Source organism: Pagrus pagrus (assembly GCF_965226575.1).
Source record: "Pagrus pagrus genome assembly, chromosome: 9".
NCBI classification, from domain to species: Eukaryota; Metazoa; Chordata; class Actinopteri; order Spariformes; family Sparidae; genus Pagrus; species Pagrus pagrus.
The window spans coordinates 16,718,178-16,733,359 of NC_140193.1; the positions used below are offsets into that span (position 1 = coordinate 16,718,178).

The following is a 15,182-nucleotide window of genomic DNA, read 5'->3' on the forward strand; positions in this document are numbered from 1 at the left end:
GGCAGAGGAGGAAACAATTCCTGACCTGAAGCTTGAATAGTTTTATTCAGGATACGATTGGTTATTTATTATAATAAAATATAGATATATCTTGTGAATGTAGATATTTAATTGTTTTTGCAGTTTTGAGGATTGAGATCAACCAGAAAGGTTTGTATACTTTTTAAATAGCTTTCACCTAAAGAACAAGGCTGGTGTTTTTCTATATTTCTCTTAATTGTATACTAATGCCAGGAAAAGACCAAAACCAACAATCTGTTTTTACTTCTTCCTCTGCTGTCTGACTTCCCTGCTCAGCCCCAGAGCCCAATTGTTCCTACTGAAGATATACATCTCACAAATATTCCTGTCTTTGGGTAAAGTAATACAACAGCTAGGCACTGTAGTATTGAGCAAACGTTCCTTAAAAAGTAGTAAGAAGTGCATTTACTGTGGACTATTTTCAGCTGAGGATTCAGTGTAAACTTAGCCCAGTTATGACTCAGGTGGAGGTTTACAGATCACTAAATTCATGCTGCCTTTAACGCCGCTGTCAAATGGAATATGTGATCTTGTGGTTACAACACGTGAAGTTGTTTTCACGATATACATCCTGTTGTAGTGATTAAGTCAAGAGAACCACTGCTAGGCGATGGCATGTAGAAGCCGCTGATGCTAACAGTTTAGCAAGCAGCCAAGCAGCTAACAAAATGCAGGTCATCAATGTCAACACTTCCTCCGACCTATTATGTTATTATTTCTTAAAACATCAGCAAACACGTAACAACTCCCTCTGTCATTTATGCATGTTGAGTTCAAACAAAGTCAGACCCACATTTACTAGGATTGTCAATTAAATATGATACGTCACAACACTTAAACTGTTATATATAGCATCATAAATTAATAGTTGCTCACTTACAAAGACTTCACACACGAACATAGTGATGGATTTACAAATAGCTGAGGCCACACAATCCTGGTGTTAATTGACAGCAGCAGGGTGTTGTATGTGGGATTGGCTCAAAATAAACTGCAGTGCCCAGAGCTATATGACTTTAAATGATGAGTAATATGCTATTTAAGGTTTTGGCTGCCTGTTAGTAGGATCAATTCAGTTTTGCCTTTGATCTTTTCACGGTATTTCATATCAATTAAGCAAGTATAGAATATCACCTACCTTATCCTCTGAATTTCATAGAAATGACTTATTGTCAACTACACATTGGAGTACACTGTGTACAAGCCCACAAACGTGTATATAGACACATGAAATAAGCCGTAGGCACAAATGCAGCTCTCATTTGCTCTCGTTCACACACTCTCTGGCGTCCCCTGAGGATTTCCACAGTCCCATGGAGCCAGCTGCCTCTCTGTGTTGACCTCTGCCCACTGGGGCTCATTGGAGAGTGATAGGTCAAAACACAGATGAAGTGCAATCACAGCCTGTGATAATGGGAGATGTGTCCCCTGGGAGAGCTTTAAAGGCTTCACACAAACCTTGGAAGTGACTGGGTCTCACATCCGGCCAGTCAGACTACTGTTTCTCATTTGGTGGTCACTTTACAGCTTTCTGAGGCATTATCATGTCCTTGGCTCCATACAGACACGAGCGGATCAATACTCGTAAAACCCTCATAATAGAGAGCTGTCCTGATGATGATCTGGTCAACCTGGAGTTCTTAGATGAGGTAAGATTTAACATGTTTATCTCATCATGCATTGATCGGCCCAGGGTACAATCTTGTTGATGCTATGTGTGTGTTTTTATCTTTTCTGCAGGAGACAATAATCAGCCATCTCCAGAAGAGGTATGACGAGCTGCAGGTGTACACTTACGTTGGTGACATCCTCATCGCTCTCAATCCCTTCCAGAATCTCAGCATCTACTCTCCGCAGGTTTGTTATGGACCAGTCACGCAAAAATGTTCCCAGTGGTTTCCCAATCACAATGGAAAGGCTGAAAGGCCACTGTCCTTCATTAGTGGATGTACAGTTGTTCTATATACTGTATGTCTTGTCCCTTTATTTTAGTTATTTTTTTTAAAGGTCATTAAATTAACGAATTTGAACTTATTGATATATCTCATCCCTTATCCAGTGCCATCATGAGCTTGCAGTTCTGTTTTATTCAACACTTTGGTTTATGAGGGAGATCCACTGGCTATCGTTTGACAAAGATTTAACCGTCCAATGTTTCCGGTGTAGTCGGTGGATATCCACATATCTGGATAACTGATATCCGGGCCAAGACCTCCTCTTCTGTGTGCCAGTCATTGTTTACATAAACGGATATCCCCATATGACCACGGATAAATTAAGAAAAGCCAATAAAAAGCTAAATCATCTTTAGACCATATCCAATGGGTAGCAAGACTACATTTGGGCCAATGCAATCCACTATTTTTGCTCTCCACATGGACTTTTTCTCTGCATGCAGCCAAAGCAAGTTCAAATGTGATTAGTTAGTACAACGACTACAAACATTTAGGCCTTTCCCTACAGATTCTGCATTCGTATGCTGCGAAACTAAATACAGTAAATGGTGAAAATCTAATTATTAAAATTATAATACTGCAAAATCTTGTTAAAAAAAAAATGCAGGTAGGGTTTATTTTGGGGGAAAAAATCTTAACAAACTAAAAATAATGTGCCTTGTGTATGCATGTCCCTTCTCTCAGTTCTCTAAGCTGTACCACGGTATGAAGCGAGCTGACAACCCTCCACACATCTTTGCTACTGCAGATGCAGCCTACAGAGGCATGGTGACGTTCTGCAAAGACCAGGTATTCTACAGAAAAACCATTACATGAGTGGAAACATCCCACCCTCTGACTGTAAAATTGAATGAATGAAAATCTTTAAAGAAAACCATAAATGGTGTTTATGTTTATGTTTTAGTGTATCATAATCAGTGGGGAGAGTGGTTCGGGGAAAACAGAGAGCGCTCACCTGATTGTTCAACATCTTACCTTCTTGGGAAAGGTAAAGTAACACTGTGGTCATCTATTCTTTGATAAATATGTTAATACTAGTGCTGAATACACCTCAAAATTACACCACAGTTCATTAAAAGAAACATGTTGTTGCTCTCAGGCAAACAATCGGACTCTACGTGAGAAGATCTTGCAGGTGAACCCCCTCGTAGAGGCCTTTGGAAACGCCTGCACAGCTATCAATGACAACTCCAGTCGCTTTGGTAAATACTTGGAGATGAAGTTCACACCCACTGGAGCCGTCATCGGAGCCAAGATATCCGAGTACCTGCTGGAGAAGTCTAGGGTCATCAAACAGGCGACGTATGTGCTGCTTAGGCTTTTTCTGATTGGAGTTCCCTTTGTCATATTTCTGACACTACTGGCTTTCTTTTCTTTCAGAGGGGAGAAAAACTTCCACATATTTTATTACATATACGCTGGGCTTTACCACCAGGACAAGCTGAAGACTTACAGTCTACCAGACCGGAAACCTCCCAGGTTAGAACAGCAGTTTGAGATGTTTTATAGCTCTCCTGACATCTTTCCTTTCCCATCGTGGAAATTAAATCGTCATAATGTTCATCTGCAGGTATATCGACAGTCAGCATCGCACAGTGATGCAGGACATCGTCTCCAGCAAACTGTACAAGGAGCAGTTTGACGCCATTCAGGAGTGCTTCCGAAATATCGGCTTTACTGAAGAGGTACTTCAATACACAATCAAACCTAGGCTATGTGGTCGCAGATCAAGTGTGATGATCTTTGTATTTTTCTTCTCTTTTTTATTGTAGGAGGTCAACTCTGTTTACAGAATTCTCTCAGCCATTTTGAACACAGGCAATATTGAATTTGCTGCCATCACATCCCAACACCAGACAGATAAGAGTGAAGTGCCTAACGCAGAGGCCTTAGAGACCGGTGAGATATGATACATCAGGCACTATGTGCTCTTGTTTATTTAATGACTTTCAAAGGACAGGGGGGCCGCCTAATCATTGTAATGTGACGGGTTTACAGGTCCAGTCTTAAGCCTCCTTAACTGCTCCCAGTCTCATTGGGGCCACTCCAATAATAACAAACACGTTTGATATATAATTTACGATTTAAAATCTTGATGATTATATCAGTACTGTCAGAACCGAATCGGATCACAACAACCAATTAAAGAAACATCCGGAGCAGCTGACGGTGCTGCCAAGTTATGGTAAACATTCTTGCCCATGATGCTAACATTAGCTAGCATACTACTGTTGACAGAATTTAAAATTTCACCTTCAGTTCTTGCCAAATAATAGAAAACCATGTTGAGTGAATCTCCCCACACATCCAGACTTATTTAACCCTCTGCTTTTGTTTTTTTTTTCTCACTGCAAAGTGGTAGTACAGCAAGTTGTTGCATCACGCCTATCTTCGTTTTGTTTACATCTGCTTCCCCATGAGAGAGTGTCGTAGACGTAGATATGAGAATAACAGACAGACAGACTTTTCTTTATAGTTTGATAATTGTTTCCAAGTTTTTATTTTTTCAAAAATGTAAACGTGTCTGAAAATACACATTAACATTAATCCAACATGATTATAGCAAAAGTAAATTCAGAAAAAAACACATTTAATTTGGACAACAGTGATGACAGTTTACCCATGATTCATGTAATCAGGTGAACATTCTAACTTAAGCTTACACTAAATTACTGTGCGGCATCTATCCATAATGACAAACTTGACAGCTACATATTATTGAAACATATCAGCCAGTTTTCTGTGTTTTTTTCCCACTCGTATAGACATTATTGTGAGCCACAGTGTTTTGTACATACCATCCACCTCAGAAACCACCAGACAAATGGCAGAGGATCAGGACAACGTGCCTACGATTAGCCACGCTACAACTGCTGCCGACTTGTTTATACATGGCACTATACGTCACCCTACATGTTATTGTAGGCCAAGTTTAATATGCAACAAAATTTTATACAATTTATAGCAGGAAGTTCCTGTTCTGTCTCTCTATCAGTTAAGGGGTCCTCAACTTTAATAATTTGTTATTTTGTGACGCACTATAGCAACAATATATTGGATGTCATGTTAGCGTTTGTGGGTACTTTTATGTACATTACACAAATAAACAATGAATCAATCATATCTTGTTCCCCAGAATAAAGGGGGTAAACAAAATTCCTGCATGTAGTTGACAGTATAATATATACAACAATATAGACAGAACCCGTTTCCATTTACATAAAAAATGTAAAGAAGCTACGACATCCACAGTAAGAGATAGTTGGAGCTTATTTTTATGCTAATGATAAATGAGCTCTTGATTATCAAACTGATTAACTCTCTCGTCTTCTCTCTCAGCTGCGTCTCTCCTGAGCATCGGCCCTGAGGAGCTCCAGGAGGCGCTGACCTCCCAGTGTGTGGTCACCAGGGGCGAGACCATCATCCGCACCAACACGGTGGACAAAGCCGCCGACGTGCGAGACGCCATGTCCAAGGCCTTGTACGGACGCCTCTTCAGCTGGATAGTCAACCGTATCAACTCCCTGCTGCAGCCTGACATGAATATCTGGTGAGTGCGTGCTGGTGATGAACATCTGTGCGGACGTTCGCTGTTGCTCTTTCGTCTTCGATTATTTCTGTGAGTTTCTGCAATGCTCTGATGACCTTTATGGATGTCTGTGGAGGTAGATGCAAACATGCAGAGGAGAATATCAATGGGCGAGCGCAAGACAAGTAAAAGGAGAGCAAAAAAAAAGTTTTAATAAATTTTTGATACAGAGTTGCGTGCAGAGAAAATAATGTTGGGATGATTAAAAAGACTTCAGAGAGACTGCAAAGAGGCTGTTCATTGATCCAAAAGAATTCCTTCATAAATATGAGCGTCGACTGTCAAGGAGTCGTCTCTCAGAGATGTACAAAAGCCAGAGTTCCTGTCTGCATTCCAGTCATCTCTGCCGTTTCCTTATTGCCATTAATAACCCGGTAGCACAGGCTAAAGGTGACCTCTACGTACAGTGGGTAATGACTGATCATGAGAAGTAGCAGCTCCAAGCACTGAATATGAAATATTCGTACTGTGTTAAGTCTTCATGCAGAGGATTGTTTGTGCAGATATTGAAAATGACTCGAGGTTAAATCAATAGAGACCAAAATAAAACCATTTCAAGAAGCTCTTTCTTTATGAAAGCTGATGTTTATGATTTCTCATCAGAATACTAGAGCTTCCAGACCAGCACTCTGTATTTGGGTTGAACTTGGATTATCATTAAAGTTTTATCAATTAATATGGCTGCTGGGGATTTGCTTGTTCCATTACATAGAAGAATAAGTTTGTTTGTCCCCTTTTTTCTCCTTTGAAGTGCCGCGGAGAGCGGCATGAATGTGGGAATCCTGGACATCTTTGGATTTGAAAACTTCAAAAAGAACTCGTTTGAACAATTGTGCATCAATATAGCAAACGAGCAGATCCAGTTCTACTTCAACCAGCACATATTTGCCCTCGAACAGGTGAGTTTGACATCCAGAGACGGGTTATTGATCAGTGCAAGCATCAAGCATCATGCTTAAGATGTCACTGTAATGTGTTTTGAATGAATAATCCACAAAACAGCACTCCTCAGCAATGAAACAAATTCCTTTTAAAACGCTGTTATGGAAATCAGCCATTTTAATATTATTTTAGTTTTCACATCCATCAGGGCAGAGAAGCTCTCAACATGAACATTTTGCTTTTAGTCGAGCTGTGATGTGCAAAGGATTGTTTGTACTGTGTGCACCATCAAATGACTCTCTTAATTGATTTAATGAAGTTGTTTACAATGAAGTGTGAGGAGTCTTTTGTTTTCCTTGATGGAAATGAAGACACATTAATCAAGAACCATTTTGCCATAATGCCTTTTAGTCCATCTTTACTTTGCATCAATCCTCTTAAAAGGAAAAAACAAAGTAAGACGGGGCAAATATATTTATGTAGCACTTTCTATTACAACCAGCTTTACATTTGAATGCATAAAGCAGCACATGCACAGAAGATACAATTAATAAAACACAAACAAGATCATTTATTGAGGCAGGATTATTAAATGTAGCCGTTATTGCAAGCTACTTTTACCCTTCCCACATTAATTACAGCAGTGATCATTGGAAATAAGCCTGTGGAAAAGTTTCTCTTCTACAAACAAGTGCGAGCTGCCCCTGATGAAGGGCTGCTGCTCAGTGGAAAAGGGAATTTTATTTGGTGTGGATGTGTTCAGTCTTGCTGTACACAGAATCTGATTATTCTGAGTTAATGACTTAAACATGAGGATGGTTTAGATCCATTGGTTCCACTTTATTAGTAAAATATATATTTAAAGCAACTTTTTGATCTGAAATTAAATAGATGCAATAATATGATATGACTCTGGGTTATTTGCAAAGTGAAATAAATTATGAATAAGTAAGTGGCTCTATTTGTTAGTTCAGAGCTGTCCTGTTTTATGCATTCAGTAAAAGACTCTATTATGCTGTAAACTTCAGCCGTAGACACACACACACACAGCCTGTTTGGTTTTGTTGATTAGAAACTCGTTCTTTTCTTCGCACATGCACAAATCATATTTAGCCCAGATTGTTTAATTGGGTCATTTAGAGAAATCATTAACTAGATTATGCTACATTCACTGGTTCTCATTAGATGGAATACCAGAGCGAGGGGGTGGATGCCAGCCTGGTGGAGTACGAGGACAACAGGCCCATCCTGGACATGTTCCTGCAGAAGCCCATGGGTCTGCTGTCCCTCATGGACGAGGAGAGCCGCTTCCCTCAGGCCACTGACCAGACCTTAGTGGGTAAGACAGAAGCTCCTCCTGCCACATGCTCAGCCATCAAAAAATCATGAAAAACGAATATTAGAGGTCAAAGGTCACTGATTCTTTGAATTCTTGCCACATAGATTACATACTAAAAACACTTCCTATCTGTGTGGCTTAAAGCATCTTTTTGTATCTTTTACTTTTTCTCTCATTTCTCGTCTGCAGATAAATTTGAGGACAATTTGCGCTGCAAGTACTTCTGGATACCGAAACGTGTGGAGCTTTGTTTTGGGATTCAGCATTATGCAGGAAAGGTATGAAAGGAGACTGTGTTCATTGGTGTTATAAGAGTGGAGATTTAGTCATGTTTTTAAAGTTGTCACAATGATGTCACAAATCATGCTTGTAGCCCTGCAGCTTAAAATCTGATTTCCAACAAGAGGAACCGAGGAAATTTACACTTTCAGCATATGAATGGGAAAACAGCCTTCTAGTGTCAAACTCTGCTCAAACATCATTCACAACATTTTTGATTCCTTGAGTACTCGCAGTCTATTTTAGCCCCCATTTTTAAAACCCTGAAGCCACAAACCTGTCTGTTTCCTTTTCTGCTTTGCCACATACACAGATTATTTTTATGATAATATGGTGTCCTTGTTGACATGTATAAGCAGCCGTCACTTTCTCGTACGTTAACAACCTAATTTGCCTTTTGTGGTAACGCACACAACAGCAAGCTTAATGAACCTTTTAATTTTGTGAAAAGTAGTTCTTCAGACAGTCACAGTCTGGGTACTTTTGGTGGAAATGTGACTATAGTTTAAAAATCCCAGGTATTACTAATAATAGTGTCCCAGTAAATGGTGACTGTGTGACAGTGAGCCAGTCTTTGCATTTTGCTTTTCCTACGGTGACATCCCTGATTCTTCAACTGTCATACATTGATATTAGTAAAATACAATAATACAAATTTCAGCCATATTGCCAAAAGCTATACAATAGGTAATGATGAATCAGATTGGCTCCTTAAAATAGGAATAATGTGAATGTCTTCTGTCTTTCTCGACAGGTAATGTACAATGTGAACGGGTTTTTGGAGAAGAACAGAGACACTCTTCCTGCAGACATCGTCGTGGTTCTGAGAACGTCGGAGAACAAACTTTTGCAGCAGCTATTTTCCAGCCCCTTAACTAAAACAGGTATGCTATGATAGGCCTCAATGGAAAAATATAGAAATGTAGAACATCTCAGCCACTAACAGGGGCATTATTCTACGATAACAACAATAGAAAATGGAAATGGAAACTTTTCTTTGAGACAAACTATTGTTAACAATGCCGGGTTCTGACTGTATTACTGTGTGAATTGTGCCGGTGTCTCCTGCTTCCATAAATGTTCAGGTAAGTGGGTTTCTTAAAGACGCGGCTCTCAGGCATCTCCTGGTCCCCCCTTCGTTTCAAGCCTCTGTGCGCCGTCCTCGGATAAATCTGCAGTCTCCATTATCTCTTGAGAGGCTCAGCTCTCTGCACGGCGCTCTGTTTTTATTTTCACTAAGCTGTCCCTCTTGGTTTCCCACTGCTGAATGCTATCTACAGATTGTGGGTGCAGTGGGATATTTTTATGATAAGGTTTCTAAATACCCAGGGGATGAAGAAATAGTATTTAGAGAACACAAAAGCAACTCTTCCCACCTCTTTTCTGTTGGTTAAATGAAGGTAGAGTAATGTGCTCGTCATTAGCCGTGGCTGCGGCCTCCTGGTCACTTGACTTAGCTGAAATGCTAATAGATGTGTTAAATTATCAGATTCCCACTTCCCTACTATATTTCGGCTAAGCCACATTATGTGATTCACTTCCTTTTTAGGGACCTGTAAATGCCTGCTTTCAGCCCCAGTGGCATTAAAAGGAGCTTCAATTCACAAAAGGCACCTTAGCCGAGACTCCCGTAGAAATCTGTGTGATGTGTCTGTAAACTTCAATTGCAGGTTGGGCACAGGGGAGCCTTCAGCCACTTCCTTTTCTGCAATTAACAGCTTCAGAGGAGCACACGCTGTAAAAACAAATTCAGTGAACACTTCATTTCAGTGCACAAAGGCACTGAATAGATACTAAGATGTGCTGTAATGTTTACTGCTGCTGCCATAGTGTCACTTAGGTCTAAAAGCTTCTTTATTTCCTTTTTGTTCCACTGCACTTTTGTCTGTTCAGACTGCTGGATCGAGTTAATGTGATGATTTGTTACAGAAATGTTGTGCATTTTGAGTCGTTTCATCCTGAAAAGCTTCACCGAAGCACACAGTTATAGATTCTCTTGCATGTTCATTTAACTGCAGTAAACTCTGTTATTTCTTTGGAGTTGGAGGTCCAATTTTCTTATTGCAGTTTGAGAAACTGCAGATCATCTCATTAGATAAAAGCTATGAAACGCTCCGCTCCGGCTTATCATTCTGGAGAAGATGGAGCACCGTTTAAAGAGAGATACAGTATGGCGTAAGAAAATTATAAATCTATTCTTCGGGGTAAAATTTGTGGGGGGATTTTAATTTGCATTTTACTTCACATTATAGATTCACTGTTATCTGTGAAATTACCATTATCTTGGGGGATCTGATGGAAATCTGTTTTACACCAGGGTGGTTTCACACTCTTGGGTCGTCTCCTCGCAGTGTCACCACTAGGGGACACCCTCGTAGACCTGCAGCCTGACACTGAGGATGGAAGCACTGATATAGTCTAGGATGTCAACCTACACACATGCATGCAGCAAATGAACGGCACCAATTAATCTAAAACAGATCATGTTCCTCTATATTATAGTTTTTGGAACAGACACACAGTCTGCATTCATGTAATATATCAGTTTGTCTTACACACCAGATTGAGAATGTGATGGTCTGAATATCGCTGCAGTTCATGTTTGGAGAACAGTAGGAAACTAGAAGGGCCTAAGAAAGTAAAAAGCTCCCAGGCGGTGAATAGCGAGGCCACTCGAGCCCTGCAGAATGTGGGTCCTTGAGGCTTGGACATGTGGTGGTGTTTTGTCAGAGGAAATGGGATGTATTTGCATGGACAAATTCATCAGAGCCAGGGCCTTTCCCAGATCAGGGGGATCACAGTGTTTGAATTGGCTGGGCTCAGTCAGGCCTGCCAGGGCCTGGGCAGCCTGCGGTCACAGTATGGGTCTCTGTGGGTGGGTGTGTGTGTGTGTGTGTAGCTGCAGGGCTGCCTGGCTTTGCTGCTTCTAGGACAGCACATCTGCACACACAGCACCTCAAGTCTGCCAGTCCTTTGTCAGAGCACAGTGAAAATGGAGGATGTGCAGAGTGATGTGAGTCCCATGAAAAGTTCACAGACAGTGTTAAGATGTATTTCCTGCCATTTTCCTTCTCATTGAGATGCATTGTTTAAATTTTACAGGGCTTTAACACTATATAATATATGTCGAAAAAAAATCACTGGTTTGAGCAAAACCTGCACTACACTAATGCAATTTATTGTCATTTTGAATTATTAGTAGGAACGCCAGCTGAGCATTTAAATATTCATATGTATAAGCAGTGGCAGTATGCATGTAGAGCTGAAGATGTGGGTATATTTTATTTAAAAGTCTGATTTTAAACCTGAAACTTGGCATTCTTTTTGAGGTGACTTAATTTAACTGCCTCAGAATAAAATGTTAAACAGGCTGAAAAATCCTCCATAGGATTGTATGTTTTTCTGCTGTTCTTGTGATGATGAGTCTGTGTTTGGAAAAACCCTCGAAAAGCCCTAAAATGCAGGGAACCAGGAGGGAGGAAGGAGGAAAAAAAATACTATTGTGCATTGATGGATGTGACTTTACTTTATAATTGTTTGCAGTGGTGAAAAATAACTAAGTACATTCACCAAAGTACTGTACTTTTTGAGGTGCGTGTACTTTACTTGAGTATATCCACTCTGTGCATGTACTTTGCTGTATTTCAGCAGTCAGTGTTGTACTTTTTTACTCCACTGCATCTATGTGACATGTACTCATTGCTAGATTCTTGTGATTGGCTTTTAAGATGTGATGCAATATCCAACTGTACATAAGGTAGTTATACTGCTTAAATTGAATCACCATTTATTTACACAGTAATATAACGTCAAGAATTGTTAATTAAATTGATATTTAATAATATGACACTGGTATTTTGCTAATATTTCTATTTCTGCACAGATTTTAAATGCAGAAGTTTGACTTCTAACAGTATTCTTATATTGTGGCATTGCTTTAAAGTATCAGATTACTTCTTCAACCACTTACCTTCGCAGCAGTTTGTCAGACTGTCACAAAATATAATCTACTTGACTCATGTACATGGACATTAATTTAAAGTCGTTTTAGTGACTCGCAGCTCGATTTACTTTTGTGCCCGTACCTTGTTTCTTAGATGTTAGGTGTATATCCAGGGTTTGCTCCAGTCTGTAGTTAGGTTTAGGCAACGCACTTAGCACTTTGGTTAGGGATAGGCAAAGTTATTTTGAGTTCTTGGAATAGCCCTGACATGTAATTTATGGGATTCACTTTGGTTAAATTTGGGAAGGATCATGATTTTAGTTATATGTTAATAAAAATCAGCTCTTGAAACACTGACAACATTTTTCTCTTTCCGATTCCTATTCATGGATGTGAATTTTAATTTTAAACTGTAAAGTGTCATGAAAAGGTGGACAACTTCTGACTACAAGACTCCTACATATTACATTTCTGGCTTGTACGTATAGTATAGTCAGCAGTATAGACCTCACATTTCTTGTGAGTGACAAGATTTCTGGCCTGAATTTCTATGTTCAGGAAAATCTTGTTCATATTTTACAACGGGGTGAGTTAACAAAACAAGCTCACAATATTCTCCTGTCAGATATCAAGGGTGATAAGTTCAAGTCACGTCACGTATGTCGAACGATTTACATTGTTTTTATACATCTTCACATGAAGCCACAGCTGCAGTTCTCCCGTCCTCTGCGTCTCCCTCCGTCTCCCTTCATGTTAGGAGATCCTCCTGTGTAGAGATGACAGGCTTCTCCCAGCGATATGACACATTTGGCTCTTTGTTCTCTCCCAGTTGAAGCCTCTTCTTTTTTCATCCCAGTGGGCAGACGCCACCGTCTCTCCCTAGACTTCCACACAGGACCAAGAGAGACACTCACCAAGTAATACTTTTGTTCAGTTTCTCCCCTAATCGCGATATTGGAGAATGTTTTGAGTCAGCAGTGGGATTTTTTGACAGGCCCGCACATCAATAGCGAGGAGCCAGCTCTCCTAAGTCACATGGTACAACATCCTTTGATAAATGCAACACTATGTTGTGTCACTAAAAGCCAATTACACCGTGCTTTTCATGATTGATCTGCTCTGACAGTAGTGGATGGCATTTAAATCAACAGCCCCCGGAGCCATCTCTAGGCATAAACGGTGGTGGTTATGGAGGGTGGGGAGGGTGGCGGCGGGGGTTATGGGTGCTTTAATCTCATTTGCTTGGTTGCTGAGTTGGGTTTCTAGATCACATGTTTTCAAAAAGAGAGCGGGAGAGCGGCGGAGATATCCAGCAAGCTTCTGCTCACTCAGCTCGGGAAGGCTGCTCTCTCTTACAACTTTGATTGTCCCCCGTGTCGACAGCTCGATCCACAGCTTCTGAAGTACAAGGCGCACACTGGGACTCATAAAAGCGTGTAGGGAGGTGTCATATTGAACGCAGGATTGCTTTTTAATCCCAAGCACATTGACTATTCTTGTCAATAGAACCCCAATACAACTGCCAGCTTGAGCTTTTTTTTTCCTACAGGATTCTTGCTGGGCTTAATTTTCAAAGTGAACGCACAGATGCCAAGGAAGGCTTTTTCTCTTTCTGCCCCCCCTCTCCTTCCACCTCCCCTTCCCCGCACACTGCACTGCCTCACTCTGTGTTTGTCCTGGAAGTCCATGCCAAGAGCAACATGCGTGAAGCAGAAACGATCAGTGGGACGCTCCCCCACCGCCTGTTTCTCAGCACTGAGTGACCTGATGGGAAATATTCCCCTCACCTGCTCTCCTCTTTTTAATTATTAAGATTTTATATTAAAATATTAAAATAACTAGTCCCTAACTAAAAACACAATGTGCATTTTTCATTAAAGGGAGAGATTACCCCAAACATATTTTTATATCATATTATGTTTATCCATCTGGATTGTTTGGTGTGAGTTTTTGAGATATCAGATGTCTTCTCTCGAAATATAATGGACCCAGGTTGCACTCGATTTGTTGCGCTCCAAGCATCAAAAAAATATATATTTGAAAAACTCAACAGTAATGTCCTTTTCCAGAGATCATGAGCCGGTTTCGCAAGATAATCCACAGACCTTGTGAGCAGTTTCACGTAGGAACTCTTTGTGTATCACCATGCAGAAGGAAACGTGCATCTCATTGGCAAACCAAACTAACGGTACAGTCGATGCGGACGCTTTTAATGTTACATACTGCGAGAACCAGCACAAATCTTAAGTTCATGAGTAGATGCTTGATTCTTTCCGTGCTGTGATACAGAAAGAAAATAGTTCCCACAAGAAACTGCTCACAGCAAGGTCTGTGGATTATCTTGAGTAACGGGAAAGAGACGTTAATTTTGAGTTTTTCAAATGTAGTTCTTTGGTGCCACAAGCCGAAAGAAGGCGGACATCTCGATGGCCGATATCTCCAGAACTTGGCACCAAAACAATCTATAGGATAGAAAGCACTGACAGGGGAGAGAAAAATATGTATTTTTTATTTTTTGGATGAACTATCCCTTTAACTGAATCCACTGTCAAAGAACAAATCTTCCCTTTTCTCGCTCGTGTCTTATTTGAATAATTATAATCCACATCATTAGACAAGTTCCCCACTGTATCTAAATTAGAAGGTCTTCTTTCAGGCCGGACATCACAGGTGTTCCCTTGGTTTCATGTCTCAGGAGGCAGAAATCTTTGAGGATACTGACTATTAACCCGTGCTCTAATCATCTAGTCAGGAGGGGATATGAAACCCGCCAGAAGAATGAATTAATACGACCCGCCAAGGAATACACGAAGAAAGCAGCGAGTGTCCATTTGCAAGGCTTAGGTACAACTGTCATAGTTTCTCTCATCGCGGCGCAGCCCCTTCATCTCCCCTTGATGGTGTCATGGAAGTGAGAGGCGTGAAAGCACAGTGACACTCCACGAGCCCGTTCCACTCGCAGCCGCTAATTCATCATGACAAATGTGCTCAGATGATCTGGCCCAGCAGCACTAATGGGGAGAGGAGAGAGCGCACTTCATTTGCACAAGACCCACTCCAATTAATCCATCCAGCTTTACTCTGGGCTAATTGGAGCAGGGCCCTCCCTGCCTGTGTGCTGGTAATATACCCGACACAGTTTAACGGCTCCTGTTCTCAAAGATCATACTTTTT

At 40.7% G+C, this 15,182-nt stretch overlaps 1 protein-coding gene across 1 annotated transcript in view; it reads left to right on the plus strand.

Moving 5' to 3' along the window:
- Nucleotides 1-15,182, plus strand: part of myo3b (myosin IIIB) — a gene marked incomplete at its 3' end in the record, with an annotated part of 73,069 nt that overhangs the window by 23,582 nt on the left and 34,305 nt on the right. The window contains exons 11-23 of the mRNA XM_084361573.1: nt 1,586-1,670; nt 1,762-1,878; nt 2,661-2,765; nt 2,881-2,964; nt 3,076-3,278; nt 3,357-3,455; nt 3,547-3,661; nt 3,749-3,875; nt 5,316-5,526; nt 6,317-6,464; nt 7,633-7,786; nt 7,976-8,064; nt 8,820-8,949. Of these exons, the coding sequence (XP_084217699.1) occupies nt 1,586-1,670; nt 1,762-1,878; nt 2,661-2,765; nt 2,881-2,964; nt 3,076-3,278; nt 3,357-3,455; nt 3,547-3,661; nt 3,749-3,875; nt 5,316-5,526; nt 6,317-6,464; nt 7,633-7,786; nt 7,976-8,064; nt 8,820-8,949 (1,667 nt within the window). The remainder of the gene's footprint in view (nt 1-1,585; nt 1,671-1,761; nt 1,879-2,660; nt 2,766-2,880; nt 2,965-3,075; nt 3,279-3,356; nt 3,456-3,546; nt 3,662-3,748; nt 3,876-5,315; nt 5,527-6,316; nt 6,465-7,632; nt 7,787-7,975; nt 8,065-8,819; nt 8,950-15,182) is intronic.